We start from the raw sequence: 23,945 nt of genomic DNA on the forward strand, positions 1-23,945 counted from the left end.
GCTATTTTGTAATTAGAGCTATTTCAGAATATTAATGTAATTGATGAAAGGGGAGAATATTATACTTGAAGGCTAAATTATTTCGTCAACTTGCCCAAAATGCGATGATTGCCTGTGCACTCTTGCACTAATCTGACTTGTTACTACATGTAGATCCTGTGGGCTAGAATTTTGCCATTCCCTTAATTTATAAGTTTGACCAGATAAATCCCAGTATAGGCCACGCAAAGTGGTATATATACCGTGCCTACCTTCCCAGAGTGGGTAGATACAAACGGCAAATGCACTAAAGAAAAGCCAGATGATCATCACGACAACCCAACCGGTAAAGAATTTTTTACTAAAGATATATTTGGAACCATACATGGGCATGGGCCAAACTACCAAAAATGCCAAAGCGAAGAAAACACATAGAAAGTATGCAATTTTTAAACCGCGTGCTAGTTCTCTTTGTTCTTCGTCTAATTCTTCTTGTAACTGGGTATCGTCTTCTTGAAAAATGGCATTACTTATTGCAACAGCGAGGTTAGGCTCACTCAATTTTTCATTATTTACTCTAACATCATTTTTTTCATTATCTGAAACCAGAGAATTTGTTTCTTCTTCTTGTTCCTTATCGTTAGCTTCTGCACCATAAAGCTGGATGGAAGGATCAGCCTGGACCAGCTCTTCAGTTTCGTCAACTCTAGTAATATCTTTCATTTTCTCCCAGTCGAAATTTTGTGGTTTAAAGACATAAGTTAAAATCGGAATAAAAATGGCTGGTGACAGTAAAGCTACCAAGTTACCTGTCAACATTGGGTAGTCCATGAATGTTGTGTCCACAGTCAATTCTTTATAAAGCGACTTCGTACAGACGAGCCATGACATTATAGCTAATCCTGTGCCCAAAATGGGCGACACCACAGCTGCGACTAAGTTCATGTCTTTTGAACACAAGGTCAAAACGACAGGCAACACTGCACTACTGATAATTATACCCATCATTTCATAGATGTAACCCATAGAAATACCACCATAGTACAAACCAACCGAAAATCCACTCATGGCAAGACCAAAGAAGATACAAGCAACGTGTGACGTGTAAATCAATTTCTTACCGCTTGCACGAGGATCGATATATTCCCTATAAATATCGTAAGTGAAAACAGATGAAACGGCAATCAATTCAGCAGACATGGCAGACGTGACGGCCATGAAGATCATCAACAGCGATGCCACGGCACCTCCCTTTCCCATGATGGCAATTGCAGCAGCTGGCAAAACTAACCCAGAGTTTGCCTGGAACGAAGTAAGTGGATCAGGATAGGTAGGGAAATTTGGAGACGTTTCCACTGCAAGACATGCTAATCCCATGGTCAACGAAATTAGAGAAGGTACGGCAAACCATGCTAACCCACCAATGGCATATGCTTTCAAACTTGCTGCAGGACTGGCAGAAATTGCCTTATTCCAATAACCGTTGTCAAGGAAAACGGTACCGAAATTTCCAATTAGATTAATAATTAATAAAATACCAGCAGATTTTGATGTCATAGTCATATATTCGCCTTTATAGTTACCATCGACTGGATGCCTCTTAGCGGCTTCACGAACTAAGTCATAAACTTTGCCGGGGGAGCCTAAAACATCACTAGTCGCATAAACTTTAAAGGCAAATACAAGAACAATGATGATGATGACACACGTGTGCATATAGTCTGTTAAGAAAGTTGCCTTAATACCACCAAATAGAGTATAGACAACAACACCCACAGGCAGTAAAAAACAGGATGCAATAGTATTCATCCCAGTTAAGTCGCTGAAGACAGCAGATCCTGAAGTTAAAAGCATAGAAGTGACTAAAATGTTGGTCGCGATGGCATAAAACAAGTAGCAACCATGGCCGATCTTACCATATCTTGTTCTCACTAATTCTAAATATGTGTGCGCATTGGGAGCCATTTGCTTGGTCTTAATTGCCAAAATTGCAAATGCAATAATTTGGAAACATGCACCAGCGGCGTATGCATACCCACCAAATATACCATCAGCATATTCTTTTGTAGATGACGTTAATAATGTAGAACACCAAATCCAACTAGAAACTACAGCCGCAGCAACTAACCCAGTTTTTACAGATCTACCGGCGGTAGTAAATTCTTCAGCTGTGATGATTTCCTTTTGGTAACGTTTCAGCAAATACGTTGTCAAAACCATCATTCCAGCAAAGACAGCTCCTAGGCCCAATACAATAGCGTACCCAGCGCCTTGGGGTAGCGGAGGTTTAAAATCACCCATATTATAATAATGACGAGTTTATGTTCTTACTTTTCCCTGGATCAAGCCAATTTAGGAATTCAGACAAGGGAAAATGCCAAGAATGGTAAACCCATCGTTATGCTACCGCTTCATTTTATATATTTGGTGTACAAGAGCCTATCTTCTTACAACGCCAGCCAATACAGCAAAACCGGCTTGTTATCTAAGGACAACTGTACCGTAGAATACACCAATGACGAGTTACATCTTTCCTAAGTACGCATACTTATTTTTATGCTGCCGCTGACTATTAACCTGTCCATTCTCGAGCTTTATTGTCTGTCGCCTTTGCTATCACAAAATATCCTGATAAGATAACGCCCAAATGTGCGCCGCCTTATTGTGGCATATCAGAAAAAAAGTGCGGGGCCTATTGATAAACATAGTTGGATGTCTAGTTTGAGTCAGCCCTGCTGCGTAAAAAGATACTGGCGTGACTGCTTTCGCACCTTTAAAAGAACTTTTTGTCCTGGCTAATCTCAAATTAAAACTATATTATCGTATGAAGCGCTGATAAAGAGCGCCAAATCTGCACTTCGTGCATTTTGTACAAGAATTCTTGGCGGTACTAACTGGAGAAACGTCTATCATTAGGGAGTACTCCGGATAGTCACACTTTCATTAAATAGCCGTGCAGTTTCTTCCTGTGACCAAAACACTGCTCACATCGTTTTCTCATCATAAACCCTTGATGAAAAAAAATGAAGAAAAATTCATATTATCCAGACCATCCTGGAACATGCGTATCGTCAATTGATATCTTTCTTGTCCAGTGCTGGCCGATTTCTTTACTATGGAAAGGAAGATTTCTCAGATTTCTTGTGAGACTTCTTATTTTTTCTCCATTGTTGAAGTAAAAATAAAAGTGAAAAAGTGAGATTTTTTCACCCGTGACTTTACACCTGTACATTTGAAACATCCGTAAACATAAAAAGAAAGTTAAGTGATTTTTTTCATGAATATAAATTTCGGGTAAAAATCATAGTTGTTTCTGAAAAAAATACTCCGACGCATTCGCGATACGCTTCACAGTCAGAGTAGTAGACGGTATTGTAATTGAGAATAGTACTAAAGATGAGTTATTTCATACAAGGTAATATGTAGATTGAAACTCCTACAAGAAAGCAAGTAAAACAAACAAAAAGGTATATACAAAATGTCTGACTTTCAAAAGGAAAAGGTTGAAGAACAAGAACAACAACAACAACAAATCATCAAGATTAGAATCACTTTGACCTCCACCAAGGTTAAGCAATTGGAAAACGTTTCTTCCAACATTGTCAAGAACGCTGAACAACATAACTTGGTCAAGAAGGGTCCAGTCAGACTACCAACCAAGGTTTTGAAGATCTCCACCAGAAAGACTCCAAATGGTGAAGGTTCCAAAACTTGGGAAACCTACGAAATGAGAATCCACAAGAGATACATCGACTTGGAAGCTCCTGTTCAAATCGTTAAGAGAATCACTCAAATTACCATTGAACCTGGTGTGGATGTCGAAGTTGTTGTTGCTTCCAACTAAGCTGGTTTCAACTAGAAATTATTTTTCTTAGATTCCTCTCTTTTCTCGTCCATTATTAATAAAACCACATTATTTGAATTAAACCGTTCTTTTTTTCCCATTTTCGCATGGCTACACTGTCAGAATCAACCCACTCTAGGTAAACACAGTTTCTCGATATACCTCTGTCTTACTATCAGTGGTTAAACCTTATGCAAATATATATATATATATATATATATATGTATGTATGTATCTCATACTTTTTGTTGATTCTAGTGTAATTATTGGAAAGGACAAAAAATAAAGCAAACGTTTCTATTCATTATATTTACAAGTAATTTTTATGAAAACTATTTCTTATTTTTACCACCGGCGGCTTTAAATAGAGCAATGTCATTATCATGCATGATATATTGTTTGCCCGCACGTTTGATCAGTCCTTTAGATTTTAGTAAAGACTCGTTTAATGGCGGTTCCATAGTCTTCAGATCGTCATATTTTATTACATCAGCGCTAATAAATGTATCACGAAAGTCACTATGGATTACGCCTGCAGCCTCTTGAGCAGTGGTTCCCTCTCTTATGTTCCATTGATGAACTTCTTGTGGGCCACATGTAAAAAAGCTAATTAAGTTCAGCAACCTTCTCATTTCTAGTATTATTTCCGGTATTGCAGAAACTAACTGTACATCAGAAGCGTTTGTATCTTCCTTGATCCTGTCAAAATACTCTGATGCTATGCCTTTACATTCTATAAATTGCGATTCAAATTCTGCGCTGAAAAGTAGGAATTTATCTCCTGGCGAAAATTCGTTAATCCATTCTATAATATGCTTGACAAACTTATTTTCATTTCTAACATAATCTTGAGGTGAAACATTCAGCAATATCAAAGTTGGTTTGGAAGTTAGAAAGTTGTGCTTATTTAAAATTTTGACCTCGTCTAGGTTCCAATGGTCTTTAAAATGCCGAATTTTTTTACCATTGAACAAATGTTCCTCTAACGTGTCCAGCAACTCTTTCTCTACCTTCATTTCTTGATATTCTTTAGAAGTTTTTGAAACCATTCTCATCTTCTTATTCAGTCTTTCCCTAATATTTTCCAGAAATTCCAAGTCTTTCAAGATGAGTTCATCTTGTACCACGGATAAATCTCTGACTGGATCAACATTACCTTCTATATGTGTGATGTCTTCTTTTAGAAACCCTCTCACTACTTGAAATATGCCATCTACATGCCTGATATCATTTAAAAACTTGTTACCCAAACCATGGCCTTGAGATGCACCTCTAGTAAGCCCGGCAATATCATATATTGTGAGAGTTCCAGGTACACTTTTCGCACTCTGATATATTCTCAATAAATTAGAGAGTGGCGCGCTAGGTATGTTGACCTTGGCACATTCTGCGTCAATGGTAGCAAATGGATAGTTTGCAGGATTGCCCAATTTAGAATTTGTTATTGCTTGGAAAAAAGTAGATTTACCAACATTAGCAAGCCCCACTATCCCAGAAGTTGGATTATTTGATACCCTCCCGAGTAAAAATTTTCCTCCGCCAATGTTCATGTTAGACTATTACTTATCTTTATTCCTTCTCATCTATATGCTTCAAACTATACAATTAAATAGATGCATTAAGGTTTACAAATAAGCATATCTCATTAGATACGGATAGGAAAAATCATGAATCATGCAATGAATTGTAATGCTCACCTAATGAATAGCTATGTTTATAATAAACTAGCTTCAGCTCAGGTTTTTTCCCACATTCATTGTACACTTGAATAGGTCTACCACTCATTAGAATGCTAATGGGACAATCAAAAACATAAGAGAGAGCTAAGATCTCAACTTCCCCACCCCATTGAGCCGTATGCTCCATCTCTTTCGTGTACTCATCGATGTCTTTCATTTTCATGGTTTCTTCATCAAACAAATATGGAATGAAATCGTCTCTATGTTCTTGCACGTAATTACAACTCAACGATCTCAGTTTCATGACATTCAAATCTGGATCTAGTTCTTTTGGATCGTGGCGTAATTTCAACTGATCTAATATAGATGCAAACAGACAATGGCCATCAGGTTGGATATCAAATTGTTTGAGTTTCTTTAATTCACACAGTTGATCTATAGACTCTTGCTCTATTTTTTTCAAGTCGGGTTGTTTGGATGCTTCCAAAGCAGCCTCTTCTTTCATTTTAGCAATTGCTGCATTCCTTTTAGCCAATCTTTCCTTTTGTCTATTGCGACGCTTCTTTGATTGACTCTGTTGTTGTTGTTGTTGTTGTTGTTGTTGTTGTTGTTGTTGTTGGGTGGGAATATTCTGTTCAACCTCTTGAGATATGGATAATTGTTCTAGTAGTTTTTCAGGAGTCACTTCATCTTCTTGTTCAGCATCAGATACTTGATTATTTGCAACCTTCCAGTCTCTTATTTCGTTTTCTTGCTTAGTCTTTAGTTTATCATGAAGATCTAGACATTTCGAATTAACTTCTTTTCTTTTGGATTTAGTGGCCTGTTTTTTCATACCCGTTATTTTATTCTGTAAATCTTTATTTTCCTTGCGGTGTCTCGCAAGAATGTCTTGTATACTTTCGAAATTATCCCCTGGTTCGGTGCTGGACATCATGAATATCTTGTATACTTTCTATTAGGTTGATTACTGAGCTTTAATTGTATTCTGTATATAATGCTTTCGAGATGACCAAAATTGAAAAAAAAACCAGACAGGAAGAAAAAGAAATTTCGCGACGCATAATATTAGCATCTCTGGCAGGGCTGTCAACTTCGTAAACTTTAACAAGTAAGAAAAAAAATTTTTAATAGGAAAGCAGTAGACTTCTACCTCTTTGAAACTAATCTTTCCGGCATTAAAATAAAGAAGTGAAATACAGTTTTCTTGAAGGAAATGTAATGAATCTTCCACGTTATTCAAATGCCCTTGTCACAAAAAAAAAAGAGAAAGAACAACATCAGCTTACAAGTATTGACAAACTTAAAAGGAGAAACAGAAATGTCATTTTATAGTAAGAAAAGCAATTTTTAGGTCAGTAAAAAACTGCCGCTTTCTTGGATTGTATTTTTCTTGACAATTGCAATGTTTTTGTGGACCTGTAATTTTAAAGATGACGGACACAAGTGGTTCTTGATAATAATAAGAAAAAAAAACTGTACGTTCTACATAGTATGGTAAGAGCTGATGACGGTATTCTCAGGAATAAATAAAATAGAGTTTGAAGGTACTTTCGAGGGTATTGGGAAGGATGTCGTTATGTCAAAAATGATAAGGGCGTTGCAGAAGCATTTCCCTTCGATACGTGATAAGAATTATGAGTTGAGCCTATTTTTACACATTTTCCAGAGATATGTCTTAGAAAATACTTCAATTACTCACGATTTAGACCGTGATGAAATCAAACTACCCAACATGGATGAAGTAGTTGAATTCGAAGATATTAAAAGCGACGATCCATTGGATGGTAAACTATTATCAAAATTAGCCATCTTAAAATTAAGCGGAAAGACTAATATAATAATTGGTAAGGAAAGTCCCTTATTTGAGGTAAAAAATGGGATGTGTTCTTTGGACATAACAGTACAACAAACGCAAAATTTGAATGCAGAACATAATTCCGACGTTCCTCTCATATTCATGACTTCTTTTGAAACTGAATCTCAAATTTCGAATTTCCTCGAAGAGCGTTATTCTTCTAGCAAAGTTAGATGGAAAACCGTAGTTCAATCAAGCTTCCCATCAATTGATAAAGGTCGATTACTACCAATCGACTTACAAACCAATCCTCATAAAGAAGATTTCTGGTATCCTTGTGGAACTGGTAATCTAGCTGACACCTTATATTTTTCAGGAGAATTGGATGAGTTACTTGCTCAAGGCAAAGAGATTTTATTTGTTTCAAATATTGATAATTTAGGGGCTACTGTAGATTTGAACATTTTAGATTTTATGATAAATAAAAAAATTGAGTACCTTGTTGAGGTGGTTGAAAGGACTGCAAATGATTCGAATACTGAGGTGTTGGCAACCTATAAAGGTAAACTGCGATCGGTGTATTATAGCTGTTTGCCCAATGAAAATGCAAGCAAGTGTAGATTTGTGAATACTAATAACATTTGGATCGACTTGAGAAAGCTAAAGGGCCTAATAGAGTCTAATAGTTTAAATTTGCCGATTCGTTCCAGTGAAACCAAAATAACACACGATCATGAAGAGAAAGAGTGTCTACATTTTAAGACACAGTTAGTGGATTGTATTGCATTCTTTCCGAACAGTCGAGTTATAAAAGTAACAAGAAACAGATTTTTGCCCCTAAAAACATGTAGGGACTTGTTTTTGTTGAAATCAACTCTATATGATCTCGACGCAAATGGAACATTTAATCTCTACCCTCTGAAGTTTGGACTACTACCGTCAATCGACTTGGGCGATGAGTTCGCAACCTATGAAACCTTTAACATAGGAATACCAGATATTCCTAATATTTTGGAACTAGATCATTTGACTGTAATGGGAAATGTGTTTTTTGGTCGTAAAATAACTCTAAGAGGGACCGTAATTATGATCTGTGATAAAGACGATGTAATTACTGTTCCTGATGGTTCTATTTTAGAAAACGTAACGATTTGGAATAAATCCCAGCTGGAGGATATGAACGAATATTAAACAAGGGAACTTTCAGAATTAATGCATAAAGTTTTCTTCTACTCCCACTACGTGAGAGGGATCACGTATCCTTATAGAAAAATACTGGGGCACATTGCAATAGTGGTGCCACATTGCAATTTGTGGGAAGAAAAATATACACATCATATACGTAGGTATTTATGAAGTTCTGAGAATCACTCATCATTTTTGTAGTATCTTTTCTCCCCATTTCTTCTTCAATCAGTTATAGGGGATAATTCTTAAATAAATAAGAAATACTTTCACCATTATGCAAACGACGAATACTTTCAGCCAGCACACTGCTGATGTCAATGACGGCCAGTTTTGGACACTTTTTGATTTTTTCTTCAAATGGGACAGTATTTGTGCAAACAACTCTATCCAGTTTAGAATTATTGATATTTTCAATAGCCTTACCTGATAAAACACCGTGCGTAACAATAGCAATAACAGATTTGGCCCTATTATCTAAAAGAATTTCAGCAGCCTTAGCTAAAGTACCACAGGTATCGGCCATATCATCAACAATGATACAAATCTTGTCAGTAACATCACCAACAAGAACCATGCGGGAAACCTCATTTGCACGAGCTCTCTCCTTATGGATCAATGCAAAATTTAGATCCAGACGATCAGCCAAAGTGGCAGCACGTTTTGCCCCACCAGCATCCGGCGAAATTATTATTGAATCCATATAGTTGACATTCTCTTTGATATATCTAACTACGCTTGGTTCTGCATATAGATTATCTACCGGAACGTCGAAGAACCCTTGGATTTGAGAGGCGTGCAAATCCATAGTAATCACATGATCACAGCCGGCTGTTGTTAGCATGTCTGCCATCAATTTAGCAGTAATAGGAGCACGAGACTTATCCTTTCTATCTTGCCTTGCATAAGGGAAATTTGGAATAATGGCAGTGATTCTTCTTGCGGATGCAGTCTTCGAAGCGTTGATCATAATCAGTAGCTCTAGAACACGATCATTCACGACACCAGAACCAATTTGCGTAATGATAAAGATATCTTGGTCCCTAACAGATTCTCCAATAGAAAAGGAAACTTCGCCGGTTGGATCTCTCTTTAGTTTACTGCTAGTTAATTGTAAACCTAATCTTTTAGCAACAAGCTCAGCCAAACCACGGTGAACGTCCGGTGCTAATAACTTGATGGAGTTTGTTGGCATTTTGTTATCCTAAGTGAATATATGAAGCTCAGTTCGAATGGGTAGGTTCGTTTTATCCTGCGCTGGCAAGGTACGTAGAAAAAAGAGTATGAATCTTTCTTAGATATATTCAAGAAAAACAAGTAAATAGTAACAAAAGAGAGTACTTAATGCATAAACAGATACCAGTTTAGCGAATAACACTGTTCGCAATCATAACTTTATAAAACTCATCCTATTACTATTCGACTGGAAAATTTTCGCAGGCAAAAAAAAAAAAAGAAAAGAAAATCGATGAGCCTATCGTATACAGAGATATAATAAACTCGAAATGCAAGACTAATGTGGCAGTGATATAAACAATTATTTCCCTGGTTTTTTATTCTTGTTTCGTTTCTTCTTGCTTTTAGATGCCTGGGCTGCTTTCTGGGGCTGCTGTACCAAGATAGTACCTTCTTTTACACTCTCGTCAGCGTCTTTAAATTTTTCTTGAGAATCTAGGTAAAACATTAGGTCCTTGACTTGCTCTTCCAAATCTTGTTTAGATTCTACCAGTTTTTTGTTTTCCTGCTCTAATTGCTCTTGCTTTTTTGATGAGTGATCTAGGTTCGCTTGCAGGCCTTCGATTACCAGCCTATCTTCTTCAAGTTTAGTTTTCTGGGACATTTCCTTCTTCTGCCACTCCTTCTGAGTGACTTGAAATTGGAGTTTTAAATCCTCCATAGACTTCTTCAGGCTTTCTACTTTCAACAGATCAGACGCACTTTGATTCTTCTCTTGTAATTTCAGTTCATAATATTCTCTTTGAGACTCTAACTGAGATATTAGTACTTGCACATATTCTAAATGATATTCCCTATGCCTTAAGAAATTTGCCGCCAGCTCTCCATCTTTTTTATTAGAGCTGGATCCTTCACCACCACCTTTATTCCTGTTACCGTTAACGACATTTTGTAGTTCATCAGAATTACCAGTACCACTGTTATTATCATCACCGGAACCGCCGACCTCTACTAACTTTCCATCAACTTCATTTTGCACTAGTCGATGGACGTAATTATCTCCCGCATAATCCCACACCCTTTGTGTTCGTATATCCATTGCAAAACAATGTAAAGTTTCTTCATAATGTTTGATTGCATGCTTGGAATTGTAACGGCCGCATCCAACATTACCGCAGATCAAGCAGATCCACAAATTATCAGTGGAGCCGCATGTTGCACAACGTGCAGAATCACCTGCCTGCTTCAGTAATGATTCCCTGCTTAGCCGCAGACTTGAATGTCTACACACCGGACATCTTGAGTTCTTCCACTTGTTTAGGCATTGGCAATGAAAAGTGTGCTGGCATGGGATTGTTACTAAGCCAGTTGTTTCTGAATCCATTCTTTCGAGGCAAACGGGGCATGTGGGTAGTTCGACTTTTACTGGTGCCTTTTTTTTTTTAACAGTAAATGGATCAGTAAGCAGATAAGGGAAGTCCTCGTTAGCAGTAGGTCTTTGGAAAAGCTTTTTTTGAAATACTATTTCCTTTATAGAGATCACATGGCATGTTTCTGGATCCATCCTACTAAAACTTTTGCCATTGAACTCTTCCTTGAAATTCTTCGCATCAAGGGCATTCCTGAATTTAATAAGGACTGTAAAGTTAAAACCCATTCCCTTCTGCTGGTTTCGTAGTATACGAAAGTTGGAAACTTGTTTATTAACAATATCATCACCAATATAAAAATGCAATAAATCATGAACGGTAAAATAAGTTGGAACGAACAGGATACATATCATAGTATCATCTCCAGGGATGGTCAGAATGTCTTTCTCATTGAGAGGATTATCGGCATTGTTCAATTTGAATAACTTTATTATCCCATGGCCCAAGTATTGTGAAGTAATCAAATCATTTTCCTCTTCTTTTGATGTTTGATTTGTGAAATCGGTTATCATGTCTATTTCCCAGTCACAGACTCTCCAATCCTGCCAGTCTTTATTACTTTTAGTGCTTTCTTCCCAAATACTTTCTGATTTAGACTTTTTTGGAATACTCTTGAAAATTTGATAAGCGGATTCAACCAGATTTTGACTTTCAAATTCTAAAACAATGTTATACTCAAATTGATCCATAGATGTGAGCGCCAACCAAAATGTGATATATCTAATGCTAGTATTCCCTTATTGTGTGTATATGTGTTGCCTTTGAGGTCTCACTTAATCTGCGGGTGGGATCTCATTTTCATATTTTTCATTTTATGATTAGCCGTCCCCTAAAAAAACATCGTGTAATAATATAGGTTATACATTTATATATGTAGAAAGTATAATAGGTTGGAATGTGAAAAGACGTCATTAGTACCATTTATGTAATGAGAGTGTATATTTTAAGGATGAATAAAAAAGGAACTGGAATGACCCATAAAGGTATTGCTCCTGTTCTCATTCAGTGCTTGTAAATTATCCTTGTCCAAATCTATTATTCATTTAAAGCAGCTTCTTCCGCTAGGAAATCAATTAGATTCCTTGGATACGCGGGTCCATGGGTATGGCAACACTCTTGTCCTTGTAATTTGCTCATAACATATGTCACATCAAAGTCCCTATCTTCCGAAAGTTTGTAAAGATACTCCCAGGTAGCGGGGACTGTTAGTACCTGTCTTCCTGCTTCGTCAGTATACTGTGTATTTTGTTTCATTATTACTTCATTATCCTTAAGTGAATACATGCCTTTGTTATTCAGTTTGCCTTCCAGCACCATAGAAGTGAAAAATTCATCTTTGGTGGGGAAAGAATATTTGTGATCGGTATCATCAATTAGGTCCCTTGGGAACTTTTCATTACCACTCCGTAGTAGCAGCCTATTCTCTGCATTTATTTCAGTATTTACTTTCCTTAGCTCCTCAATTTCTTTCAATAAACTTTGGCGGTTCCTCTCACTTTCTAACAGTTTATCTTGTAATTCTTTCATTCTGGCTTCTTTTCTCTCTCTGAAGGCTTTTTGGGCAGCTCGATTTTGAGCCTTTTTCTTTGCTTTAGAGTCCTCTGGGGCATCTTCGTTATGTGGAACTGAGGGAGTTCTCGAACTTGGAGAAATATCCTTCTTTTTAGAAAAACAATTTGTATCAGTATAATTATCATTGTCGTTTTTATTGTTATCTGCCATCGCAAAGGAAGAGCAGTCACCCGAGCTAGGCGTTAACTGAACTGTTTGGAAATTAGTACTCTCAGAAAGAGGTATTTCATTCTGTAACATCAGATCATCATTTGATCCGCTAAGGTCCAAAGTAGGACACTGATCGTTTAAAATTGGGAAGGGAGCGGTTTGCTCATTTAATATATCACGCTGTTGTTTTATACATTCGTTATCGTTTTGGAAAAGAGAGTTCTCGGGACAAAAGTCATCCTCTTGACATTGAGGATTGATGAATTTTATGAACCCGTTGGTATTATTATCTACATCGGAAGGTGGCATAACTACTGCATTAACCTTATCCTTCATTAGTCAATCCTTAAGTAACGTAAGCACCTATTATTCCTCGTATTGCAATAGTAAAGTAAAAAGAAAGCTCAGAGGGCTTCCAGTAAGCTTCAAGTTAATCTTTATCTATAATCTTAGTTGAATAATATGCCGTAGCTATACTTCCTAATATTATATTACAAAATTCACTACACACTTTTTCTGGAGGAAAAAAAATATGTAAAAAAAGAAAATTTGATTTCGCCCAGGATCGAACTGGGGACGTTCTGCGTGTTAAGCAGATGCCATAACCGACTAGACCACGAAACCAAATTGTGATTGAGGGTATTTTATTACGGGCTCCTAATACCGAATGTCTTGACAATCTAAAGTCGTTTAGGAGAGTAACTTGTTGTCAGACTTATTATTAACGTGATTCACAGAATGTTACTTATTGAGAATTATTTGGGTAATTAGATATTTGTTGGGATTCCATTGTTACTAAAGGCTATAATATTAGGTATATAGAATATACTAGAAGTTCTCCTCGAGGATATAGGAATCCACAAAAGGGGATCGATAGTTCTATATAGTGTTATTATTTTATCTTCTTTCTTTTTATATGTTGTCATTCATTATCCTATTACATTATCAATCCTTGCATTTCAGCTTCCATTAGATAGGATGACTGTTTCTCAATCTTTATGCCATCCTCTTGCACCGCATATTATAATATAATATTAAATAGATGATATTAGAATTTCATTCCAACAGGTTCATCTTAGGCAAGTAGGTTGCCTAGTATACTCAATCTTGTCCGTTTTGGAACTATTGTTTCGTACGTGTTTCATACATGTTTTATGTCTCGGTTGGTAAATCTAGTAATGCTGAGGTATCTCATTTTGAGATACAACAGAAAGATACTTTGTTACGCCAAGCTATTGGCGGATATTGGCTGATGTTTTGTCGATATGAAAAAAATTATGATTCAGTTTAGTGACACATGATGGGGCAGACTACTATTTTAAAACAAATATAATTTACGTTTACGATGCAAAAGGTTTATAGAAATTATATAAAAGTAAATACATTAAAATGCAGACGCATAAGCCACCATTGGCTCATGCTTATAATTATATTTAACGATTTTTTTTTCGTTGATATCGTGAGCATCTTAACTATCCCGGTCATAACTGGGGGGTTGTATGACGATTATAAGAGTGCTTGGGCTTAGTGAATTTCTGTCGCCTTGGAGAACTGTCCAGGTCCTCCCTGTTCAGATTAACAATTCCGGCTACATTGTTTGCTGCAACTCTGGCCTTGCGGTTTATGCCAGCAGCAGCCATTTTTTTGAGCAAGTCATCTGGACATTCTGCATCTTTGCTTGCATGAAATTCTCTCGACACTTCCCTAAATAGACTACCCAATGTGGTACTGTTTGCTCTACGTAATGAATGAACATCGTCTGTGTATGCTGGAGACGAGGCCGGAGTGTTGTGAGGAAAAGTATCCTGTGTCGTCCTAGGCAATACCGGAGGCGTCACTTCTCTGGAAGACACATTTTCAGCAAGATGGGTAATTATTTTTTCTAGCCTGGTACCTGGTTTATTTTCCAGGATATTGTAACCACCATTTTTTTCGTACTCCTTTTGCTCGCGATCTTCTTCAGTTTTCACTAGCCTTAACAGGTTATCATCCTCCTTTTTTTTATTCTTCAAATATGTGGAGTTATGTGTTTCGGCTCTCCTTAGAAAAAGTTCATTTTCCTTAGGGTCGTAAGTTGCATCTTCAATGGTTTTTTCTCTTTCTAGCGGTTCCCCCATTCCCCTTACAGGAAAGACACCAGGCGGTGATCTCAAACTGTGGCGCTTGTTAATACGATGTCTGTTAATGGATTTGGTCGAGTGATTGTGAGGCAACTTTAAGTGTGAAGATCTTGTCGTAGAGTTACTTTTAGGTATGAATGGTACGGGCTCTCCCAAGTCCGATTCCATTGTAGCATTGTCGGAAGTTATGGCTGATGAAGGTAGGGATAGTAGCGAATTTAGACTTCTCCCGGTCAAATAACTCGAGCTATCGTGGATTGTATTATAAATGCTTGCAGAATCCTTTTCAGTCAGGTCTTCAAGATCTCCACCGGTTTCAGTTGCATCATCGTCACTAGCTTCATCTTCTGTATCTTCCTCACACTCACGTTTTGGTATTCTGACGACCCTTGAATCCATGTTCAGTTCCGGTTGTTCATCTCTTGCTTCGTATTCTGGTAAAGATAATCTCTTCCTATCGCGTTCCACAACTATCAAATGTAAGTAGAAGGGAACAACTGCACTAAAAAAGAGTCCTCCAATGATATTACCCAAAGAAGCAGGAATCAGTAGTTTCCAAATATATTTACCCACCGAAACATTGGCACCATTGAGCATGGCAATGAAGGATGCAGACATATCCGCAACTACATGCGTAAATCCGATTCCTACAAAAGTTATGATGGGGAATGACATTATGATGAATTTGACATGAATGGGCTTTGCCATTAGTTGTAAGTAAATTGCCAAACAGACAAAAAAATTACCTGCTATTCCCTTTAGAAAAGTTTGTATGAATGAATATGATGCCTTTTGTTCTATGATTTGCTTTGAGCCCTTCATCCAAAGCTCCTGAGAACCAATACCTGTAAGATGACCGAAAAGGTATGAAACGAAAAGCGAACCGGCAATATTGCCTATCCAACTAATAAACCATGAAACAATTAAATCATAAATAGTTACCGCTCTCCTCATAACCCCAACAGAGAAAAACAGAATATTAGAGTTGAAAAGGTCGGCACCCATTATTACCACATAAAAGAGACCTATGGCAAAGGTAACACCAGTTATAAGATTCACAATGCCTGGGTTTCGTGCGACCATATCAGGATCATCGGAGTGTATCGCTACCAATAAGAATGAACCACTACTGAATAGAATACCACCAAGTATGGAATTTATTATCAAAGTATCTAATTGCAATCTTGCTTTTTTCATGGCAGTGGCTACCACCGCCAGTGCAGTTTCATGTGGCGTAAGATAGTTTGAATCGTCCACCATTTCTTCTCTTCGAATGTCTTTAGTATTGCTTTTTTCTTGGTATGTTGAAATTTTTTAGCAGTCTGCTAAATACTGGATTTGATATATTTAAGGGTATTTAAGCGATGAGAATAAAGAGCACAACAAATACGCGTTTCGTAGATACGCGTTGACTAAGAAGTAAACGTGATTTTGTTACTAGCTAGATAAAGAAATATCTTACTATTGAATTAAATCCTGTTTCCTCGTTCTCCTTTGATTCGTAGAATAATAAGGTTTGGGCAACTATGATTAGTCTATCGGCATTTTCCCAATTAGGATATTACCGTTCCCCGATGGCACCACACGCAAGGAAGGATAGTTAGCAAGGCAGAGACGAAGCAGGTTTTAAGATTCAATACAGGAGTAACTAACTATTTTACGTTGCTAGAGCATCAGGTGATACTCACGTTATATTTGGCCTTCGTTAAGAGGTGTCTTTAATCGATTGCCTCGCCAGATTGGTTGCCAAGGGAGACGAGATGACGATCATATTCCCAAATTTTTCTTTTTTTGTCTTCTCCCGCACTGGAAAAGCCCCGCATATTCACCAAATTACTAGGTGCAAATTGTTGAAAAGAATAATCAAGTTAGCATAGTAGATTTCGGGCATGTATAGGATTGTTACGCCAGATCACTTAGATTCTGTTAATGAAGTTGTGAATTAGAGTGGGATGTGTTATAAAATGTCCAAATATACACGATAAGATATATAAAAAGAATTTTTCTATGCCAGTCACAACTGTGTATATACTTTTTCGATAATAAGATGTATCCTGTTTGCTACGTTACTTTTGTTTATCATCTTCAGTTACGTTCAAATTTATGGTTTCTTTGTTATCTTTATTGTCGTCACAATCGTTTGTCTTATTATTATGCTCGTTGTCGTTATCGTCGTCATTATCTTCATCGGCATCCATGTTCTCTGCTACTTTCTTCAATCTTGCTAATTTGACTAGCGGCGCCAATGAGGAATTGGCTTCAGCTATCTCCGTAATATACTCATCGTGGAGTAATTCCGTAGCACTTGCTCTCTCTTCGGGTTCCACACATAAACACCAATCAAGAAATCTTTTCAGGCTTGACGATAGATTCTCGGGTTCCTTTAATTTGGGCGTACCATTTGTAGCAATTAAATACAGGGCCCGTAGCGGGGTTTCATTTAAATATGGAGGCTCGCCTTCAATCATTTCAATGATCATAATACCCAACGACCAGATATCCACTTTTGGGCCGTATTCTTTCCTAGAAACTACTTCAGGCGCCATCCAATAAGGTGTCCCCACCATAGTAGTTCTTTTCAAGTTTAATTCATTGATTTGAGCGCAAAAACCAAAATCTGTTAGTTTAATATCGCCTTCCATGGATAACAAGATGTTATCGGATTTAATGTCTCTGTGAAGAACGCCTTTAGAATGTAGAAATTTCAACCCACTCAAAGTTTCTCTACACACGGCACCAATTTGGCCCTCTGTCAGAATACAATGGGTGACCACGTCAGTTAAGGAACCACCTTCCATGTATTCCATAATGACCCAAAGATCACCTTTTAAGACATAAGAATCAATGAAATTAACAATATTAGGGTGTTTACTGCCCTTCATGACTAGGATTTCGTTAATGATTAGCTCCTTCTTTGGTTGCTTTTCTAGATTCATTTGTTTAATGGCCACTGAGACATTTGTACCAATTTCATAAGCAGTGTAAACACCACCAGACGCACCTTGGCCAATTTTCACCAAATTTGCGTATTTTGTACTTGGGTCACCGTCAGAGCAAATTTCGTTCAATTTGGCGTATAGTTGTTTTTTACGCCTTTCCCTTTCTTCTCTCTTTTTCTCATTTAATTCTTTGGACAAGCTTCTTGCTTGAACTGGTTTGGCGGTAGGTGTTGTTACCGTCTCCTGTGCCGGCGCTTTTGGTGATTGCGGACCCTGCTGTGGTGTGTGAGATGTGGGGATAATTGGAGACGTTTTGGATTTGGTTGGAGGTATTGGTGGTAATGGCTGTTCCTCTTTTTTTAAAGTGGCATTTCTTGATATCGAAGATCTATTTGCGCTGGCTCTGTTGGGAGTTGTAGGCACATGGTTCTGCTTCGAGGGAGAGATGTTGGAGGGTGGATTTATGACGGGCGACTTTATGATTGGAGCTGAAGTGGAGGCAGAAGATGGAGGCTTGGGAGCCGGTCTACTTGGTATGAATTTCGCGTTTGCAGAACCAGAATCTGTATTTAAGCTCGGAGAAATGACGTGATTAGACATCGGTGTACCTGTTCTGGAACCGTAATTGTGCGAATCACTTGTCGACGGAGGAAATTTATTGAATGAATTCGAAGGCGGTGTTGAAACTTGAGGACTTCCCGGCAATCCTGTGGTTGTGTTGAAAGTCTTGAACATTTTATCTTCACCGTTCGTTTCTGTGACATCCTGATAAAATTTGACAATATCCATGACCGCTTGCATGTTTTGTTGTTGTTCTCTTTTGGAAATACCGCTGGAAGTTAACAGTTTTTCCCATTCCTCTGGCAACCCTGTGTACTCACCAGTCTTGGAGTCCACGCCTACATGATGAATATGTTTGGCATTGTATGGCGTAGATATTCTCAAAGCAGTGGTTATAGAAGATGAGGATGAATTATTGGACGACGATGAGGCCCTTTTATCATCCTGTGAATTCCTCTTTATATTTTGTACAAAGGACGAAAAGACATCTTTCATTCTTAGTGTACCACTGCTTGAACCGCTTTTTCTCTTCTTTGTAGAGGAAGAATAATACAGTTTTTCGGTTTGCTTTTTAGGTGGAGAGGAATTTTTTAAAGGATTTTTCGATGGGAAGCCTTTCTTAAGAGAAACCGGTTTACTTTTCGTCTCAGGCTTGGACGGTTTGACCTTCGGTTTATGTTGCTTATGCTTAGGGTTCGAAAGCGAATGGGAGGCTGAACTAATCTGTCTTGGCGTGGTTGTCATTGATGATTTAGAGACGACGGGAGTAGACACTGGTGTAGCCCTTCGTATGTCGGTAGAGCTATTATTCGAGTTTACAGTAGAAGATACAACTGGCTGTTGGTGCTTCGCCGCCGCGTTATTTTCTATAGTTTCTGTAGAATCTGTCAATGACAGTTTAGATATCAAAGTGTCATTAAACTGGTGATCCGATTCGGACGCATTTATGGTGGAAAATGTGTTGTCAGCGGAATGATTTGAAGTCATATTATTGGTATTTATATTTGGAGTGACTTGTTCTAGAGATTTGGCTTCATCATTATTAGAATGAGGGCTCATGGATGAAGACATTCCGCTGATGACAGAGGAGGAAGATACTCGAGTAAATTGAATAGGATCATCCAGTGAAACGACATTATTGTCATCATCGTTGTTCGTATCCGCGTTCTTGGCAGGATCCATGGATTTGTATCCACCAGCTTCATGGGCAGCATTAGTGCCTTTCTGTAAAGCATTGACGTTCAAAGTGCCTGTGGTCCTGGGTAATCGTAGTCCGTCGCTGCCGTCGCTGCCGTCGCTATCACCGCCCATGGCCCTTTTATCGTCATTGCTAATACCGTTCTCAAGACTGTCTTTGTTTGGTAATGCCGATACAGCAGATGGATCATTGCTCATTTCTTTACTAGTCGAGGATTTTGGAAGATATATAGGGTGGGTTGAAGGCAGTGAAGGGAAGAAGTTTGGGTTGCTTGCTACCTCGCTCTAATGGTACGTACAGATGTATGTGCGTAAGAAAGTAAGTAAGTGCGTATAGTATGTGAGTATCTCTATGTATGCATGAGTTGCTGATGCGAATTTACGGATGTCTCTTTTTGGTTTCGTATTTTTCCTCTCTGGCCAGGTGACTTTCTGAATTTTTCAGCTGTCAAAAGCAGTAGACCTTCAAATTCCCTCTCTTGGCCGAGTTTCGGGGCCACGAGGCGAAAATTTTTTAATCGAAAAAAAAAAAGGAAAAAAAAGTTAGCGTTTCTTTTTCCTTCTTTCGTATTCTACGATAACGCAAGTGACACAACACAGCTACCTGATAACGTGTTCCCAGAATCGCAATAGTCGGGCAGCCACGCTACTAGACGGCGGTTCTGGATAGAACTCAACATTAGATGGCAAGCTCAGGCACTGGCGTAACACAAGGCTAAGTAGCCGCAGCTGTTGCGGTCCTTCTTGTGTCGCGGTGAGATCCCACAATCCATAGATGAGTACTTTAGAGTATTGCGGACCATTCGCCTGCGCTTGCATCCGGGTGAGATACATGTATAGATATTTTACCCGGCCCAAAAATACTACAGCTACCCGCTCGCGACTTGCCACGTGACCTGCAACGGTTTTTGCGGTCACGTGCTCTCGCAGCGTTCCCAATTCTACGTACTTCCTGGCTGCGTCTCCAAGGACTATCACGAGTACGTCTGGGCTTGACTGATCCATGCTCCAATCACTTTCTATTAACTGTTGTAACCGCTCTTCAAACTGCATCTTGCTTCTTGTTTATCCTGCTGCTGTCGTTGGGCTTATTATTGCACTTGCACAGTAATATATATGTATAAGTATATGTATATGTATATGTATACATTATGCATATATTATGCATATATCATAGGAATACTCACCCGCTTGCTTACTCACGTATAATACATGTTCACTGCCTGTGTTATTTTTGCTTTTCTCGGCAACAAAGGCCGAGCCGGGTCAGAAAAGAGAGCAAGAAAAAAAATCAATCCAGTAAGTGAACCCGAGAGCTGAAATTTGTATGTCGTAGGTCTCTGCTTTCTTTTATGGTAGGTATATACAAGGCTTAGCAATTGTACATAACCTCGAGAGCCTGATAACAGCGTGACAGGTGATTCGAGATACAAAAAGCGAGAAACAATCCTTTTCTCATGCAGAGACACGTTTGTGCGAGGAATTTCAGACGTCTTTCCTTATTGAGGAACCCTTCCCTTTCAAAAAGATTTCAGTCGTCATCATCCGGTGCGGTCAACAGCCCTACCAACAACGATGAAGTGGTACTTTTGCAGCAGAAACTTCTGTACGATGAAATTAGATCAGAATTGAAGTCTCTATCTCAAGTACCTGAAGATGAAATATTACCTGAATTGAAAAAGTCATTACAGGAAGGCAAACTGTCCGGCAAAGAACAGCTGCTGGAGACTGAATTAGGAGAGTTCTTCAGAAATTATGCCCAGTTGAACAAGTTGTTTGACAACAAGACATTAGATGGACAATCTTTTACAACGACAGCAGCAGCAGCCACGCCAACTAAGCCCTACCCCAACCTTATACCTTCTGCCAATGATAAACCATATACTTCTCAAGAGCTGTTCCTGCGTCAACTAACCCATTCCATGCATACTGCTAAGTTGGGTGCCAAGATTTCGAAGGTTTACTATCCTCATAAGGACATTTTCTATCCGCCCCTACCGGAAAACATTACTATTGAAAGCTTAATGTCTGCTGGCGTTCATTTGGGCCAATCTACCTCACTTTGGAGGTCTTCCACACAATCTTACATATACGGTGAATATAAGGGTATCCATATAATAGACCTGAATCAAACTTTGTCCTATTTGAAGAGAGCCGCCAAGGTAGTAGAGGGCGTCTCGGAATCTGGTGGCACGATCCTGTTTTTGGGTACAAGACAAGGCCAGAAGAGAGGACTCGAGGAGGCCGCCAAGAAGACACATGGTTATTATGTCTCTACGAGATGGATCCCGGGCACTTTGACGAATTCTACAGAAATTTCAGGTATCTGGGAAAAGCAGGAAATCGATTCTCATGACAATCCCACACAAAGAGCACTATCACCGAATGAGACTTCGAAACAGGTTAAGCCTGACTTACTGGTCGTGCTAAATCCTACGGAGAATAGAAATGCTTTGTTGGAAGCAATTAAATCAAGAGTTCCAACTATCGCAATTATCGATACTGACTCCGAACCTTCCTTGGTAACCTACCCCATCCCAGGTAATGATGACTCATTGAGATCTGTCAATTTCTTATTAGGAGTCCTGGCAAGGGCTGGCCAAAGAGGCCTGCAAAATCGTTTAGCCAGAAATAGCAAGAAATAAGCGCGTTTTATTTCTTTCGGCTTGTCACCTTAAACTTGTACATACGCTCATATATCCTTAAACATATATATATATATATATATGCATGTATAGCCACCTCGAAGAAGCTAAAAACAACGCATTTTTTTTCAATAATTACACAACATCTATGAACTATACCATATTACTTTGGTCTTCATACAGGGGGGGAAGTAATGTGATGGCATGGTGTTTTACTTGGGACACTTTCATTCACATTTTTCCTTAGATTCTTCATTTTCAGCGCTCTCATCTGAATCACTGTCACTTCTTTCGTCTTTTTGTATACCTTGCCATATCAATCTATACAAGATTCTAAGAATCAAAAACAACCAATACAAATTAACTAATTGCAAGGCTGCAATTAGCACAAATACAATTGGCAACGAAATCCAACATTTGTATTGTTGCGTTGCAAAATTTAGCACATAATTTCCTTCATGACGAAATTCCGTTAAGACAGACCACAATATCCTAATATTCACGACATGGCGCAGATAAATCCAAAAGAACACAAACAAGCCGAACACAAAGGGTGTAAATACAGAATTCAGATAGTTCAATGTCTTTGACAAAGAAAGGAAAAAATCTGACACATCCATGGTAATATAGATGGCCAATCCCATTTTGGTGAAATGGAAAACATATGATGACCAAATCAATAATAATGTCACAATGTGATGAAAAACCAATTCCTTGTAATCCTTTCTTGGCTTTTCTAATTGTAGAACAAGAACACAAGCTTGTTGTGCCCAAAATGCCGCCTGACCCAAGTAAAATATCTTAAACAAGAACGGATTGGTTATATCAGGATATGTTCTGTACATTGGTTTTGTCTTGAACAACCATAAATCGCTATGGTACATAATATAAAGGCCAAAGGGCCCCGAAATTCCACAATAAAATATAGCGTACATTTGTTCCAGCATACGCTTTTGACGATGCTCGGAAGTAACATTTAAGTAAACCGTGAATGGTCGAATTACAACATCCATCAAAAATTCACGTAAAAATGTAAAGAAAATCATGTAGAAAAACACAAAACTCAAATCTTTAATACCCTTCGCATATGAGTCTGTGCCGTCAATCTGATATGATATGGCTACGAACATATGCAGTGGGTTGGATTCTGTTCTATTCCCAGATAAAAAGTACGCACTATACACGGACACAATTATGAAGAATGGTGTTAACCAACTATGACGATAATTCATTTCTCTGTATGAAAACCAAACTTTCCACAGTAGGTCACTATCCTTCTTAGAGTCCCCAGTTAAAGCTATCATTCTCTTTTTGGCCTCATTCCTAGATGCAGTGCTTTCAGGCATGGCTGCAAACCCGGGGACTGTATCACCTAAATCAATTTTCCCCACGGAAGAATTCCGTCTTCTTGTTTTAGCATTAACAACTAGCCTATCGATGGATTTGTCCGTAGCTGATGCCATGTTGTTATCTCTTCAGTTTTGTGTGTGTTGTGGAGTTCACTTTCAACGCTGCTTAATTACCTTGCCGCCCTATAAAGTCAAACAGTCAGGTCAATTGAGACAACCTTATCAAATCTTTTTTGCCAGAAAGTTTGACTTACTTCGTGCAGAGCCGCAGTTTTCCTTGCCTTGCTTGCCAGGTGATAGCGCGTAAAACGTTAATGATGC

At 38.3% G+C, this 23,945-nt stretch overlaps 13 protein-coding genes and 1 non-coding gene across 14 annotated transcripts; 3 read left to right on the forward strand and 11 right to left on the reverse strand.

Moving 5' to 3' along the window:
• Nucleotides 1-72: 72 nt before the first annotated feature.
• DUR3 (Dur3p) lies at nucleotides 73-2,280 on the reverse strand (the record flags this gene model as incomplete). Its single annotated transcript, XM_033910763.1, has 1 exon — nucleotides 73-2,280. The coding sequence occupies one exon, from the start codon at nucleotides 2,278-2,280 to the stop codon at nucleotides 73-75; it is 2,208 nt and encodes a 735-aa protein (XP_033766654.1).
• A 1,177-nt stretch (nucleotides 2,281-3,457) lies between these two features.
• RPS20 (40S ribosomal protein uS10) lies at nucleotides 3,458-3,823 on the forward strand (the record flags this gene model as incomplete). The annotated part of the gene is made up of 1 exon (XM_033910764.1): nucleotides 3,458-3,823. The coding sequence occupies one exon, from the start codon at nucleotides 3,458-3,460 to the stop codon at nucleotides 3,821-3,823; it is 366 nt and encodes a 121-aa protein (XP_033766655.1).
• A 332-nt stretch (nucleotides 3,824-4,155) lies between these two features.
• YLF2 (Ylf2p) lies at nucleotides 4,156-5,373 on the reverse strand (the record flags this gene model as incomplete). The annotated part of the gene is made up of 1 exon (XM_033910765.1): nucleotides 4,156-5,373. One exon carries the CDS (start codon nucleotides 5,371-5,373, stop codon nucleotides 4,156-4,158), a length of 1,218 nt encoding a protein of 405 aa, XP_033766656.1.
• A 115-nt stretch (nucleotides 5,374-5,488) lies between these two features.
• OTU2 (deubiquitinase OTU2) lies at nucleotides 5,489-6,436 on the reverse strand (the record flags this gene model as incomplete). The annotated part of the gene is made up of 1 exon (XM_033910766.1): nucleotides 5,489-6,436. The coding sequence occupies one exon, from the start codon at nucleotides 6,434-6,436 to the stop codon at nucleotides 5,489-5,491; it is 948 nt and encodes a 315-aa protein (XP_033766657.1).
• Nucleotides 6,437-7,009: 573 nt separating this feature from the next.
• On the forward strand, nucleotides 7,010-8,491 carry SPAR_H00300 (UTP--glucose-1-phosphate uridylyltransferase; the record flags this gene model as incomplete). Its single annotated transcript, XM_033910767.1, has 1 exon — nucleotides 7,010-8,491. The coding sequence occupies one exon, from the start codon at nucleotides 7,010-7,012 to the stop codon at nucleotides 8,489-8,491; it is 1,482 nt and encodes a 493-aa protein (XP_033766658.1).
• Nucleotides 8,492-8,717: 226 nt separating this feature from the next.
• On the reverse strand, nucleotides 8,718-9,680 carry PRS3 (ribose phosphate diphosphokinase subunit PRS3; the record flags this gene model as incomplete). The annotated part of the gene is made up of 1 exon (XM_033910768.1): nucleotides 8,718-9,680. One exon carries the CDS (start codon nucleotides 9,678-9,680, stop codon nucleotides 8,718-8,720), a length of 963 nt encoding a protein of 320 aa, XP_033766659.1.
• A 342-nt stretch (nucleotides 9,681-10,022) lies between these two features.
• On the reverse strand, nucleotides 10,023-11,780 carry ETP1 (Etp1p; the record flags this gene model as incomplete). The annotated part of the gene is made up of 1 exon (XM_033910769.1): nucleotides 10,023-11,780. One exon carries the CDS (start codon nucleotides 11,778-11,780, stop codon nucleotides 10,023-10,025), a length of 1,758 nt encoding a protein of 585 aa, XP_033766660.1.
• Nucleotides 11,781-12,126: 346 nt separating this feature from the next.
• YAP3 (Yap3p) lies at nucleotides 12,127-13,149 on the reverse strand (the record flags this gene model as incomplete). Its single annotated transcript, XM_033910770.1, has 1 exon — nucleotides 12,127-13,149. One exon carries the CDS (start codon nucleotides 13,147-13,149, stop codon nucleotides 12,127-12,129), a length of 1,023 nt encoding a protein of 340 aa, XP_033766661.1.
• Nucleotides 13,150-13,363: 214 nt separating this feature from the next.
• Nucleotides 13,364-13,437, reverse strand: SPAR_Htrna2V. Its single transcript has one exon. It is a non-coding gene; the product is annotated as a tRNA-Val (tRNA).
• Nucleotides 13,438-14,294: 857 nt separating this feature from the next.
• SPAR_H00340 (uncharacterized protein) lies at nucleotides 14,295-16,193 on the reverse strand (the record flags this gene model as incomplete). Its single annotated transcript, XM_033910771.1, has 1 exon — nucleotides 14,295-16,193. One exon carries the CDS (start codon nucleotides 16,191-16,193, stop codon nucleotides 14,295-14,297), a length of 1,899 nt encoding a protein of 632 aa, XP_033766662.1.
• An 806-nt stretch (nucleotides 16,194-16,999) lies between these two features.
• On the reverse strand, nucleotides 17,000-19,828 carry STE20 (mitogen-activated protein kinase kinase kinase kinase STE20; the record flags this gene model as incomplete). Its single annotated transcript, XM_033910772.1, has 1 exon — nucleotides 17,000-19,828. One exon carries the CDS (start codon nucleotides 19,826-19,828, stop codon nucleotides 17,000-17,002), a length of 2,829 nt encoding a protein of 942 aa, XP_033766663.1.
• Nucleotides 19,829-20,230: 402 nt separating this feature from the next.
• On the reverse strand, nucleotides 20,231-20,683 carry SHU1 (Shu1p; the record flags this gene model as incomplete). Its single annotated transcript, XM_033910773.1, has 1 exon — nucleotides 20,231-20,683. The coding sequence occupies one exon, from the start codon at nucleotides 20,681-20,683 to the stop codon at nucleotides 20,231-20,233; it is 453 nt and encodes a 150-aa protein (XP_033766664.1).
• A 404-nt stretch (nucleotides 20,684-21,087) lies between these two features.
• MRP4 (mitochondrial 37S ribosomal protein uS2m) lies at nucleotides 21,088-22,275 on the forward strand (the record flags this gene model as incomplete). Its single annotated transcript, XM_033910774.1, has 1 exon — nucleotides 21,088-22,275. One exon carries the CDS (start codon nucleotides 21,088-21,090, stop codon nucleotides 22,273-22,275), a length of 1,188 nt encoding a protein of 395 aa, XP_033766665.1.
• Nucleotides 22,276-22,502: 227 nt separating this feature from the next.
• LAG1 (sphingosine N-acyltransferase LAG1) lies at nucleotides 22,503-23,738 on the reverse strand (the record flags this gene model as incomplete). The annotated part of the gene is made up of 1 exon (XM_033910775.1): nucleotides 22,503-23,738. The coding sequence occupies one exon, from the start codon at nucleotides 23,736-23,738 to the stop codon at nucleotides 22,503-22,505; it is 1,236 nt and encodes a 411-aa protein (XP_033766666.1).
• Nucleotides 23,739-23,945: the final 207 nt, after the last annotated feature.

The sequence above is a fragment of the Saccharomyces paradoxus genome, chromosome VIII, assembly GCF_002079055.1.
Source record: "Saccharomyces paradoxus chromosome VIII, complete sequence".
NCBI lineage: Eukaryota > Fungi > Ascomycota > Saccharomycetes > Saccharomycetales > Saccharomycetaceae > Saccharomyces > Saccharomyces paradoxus.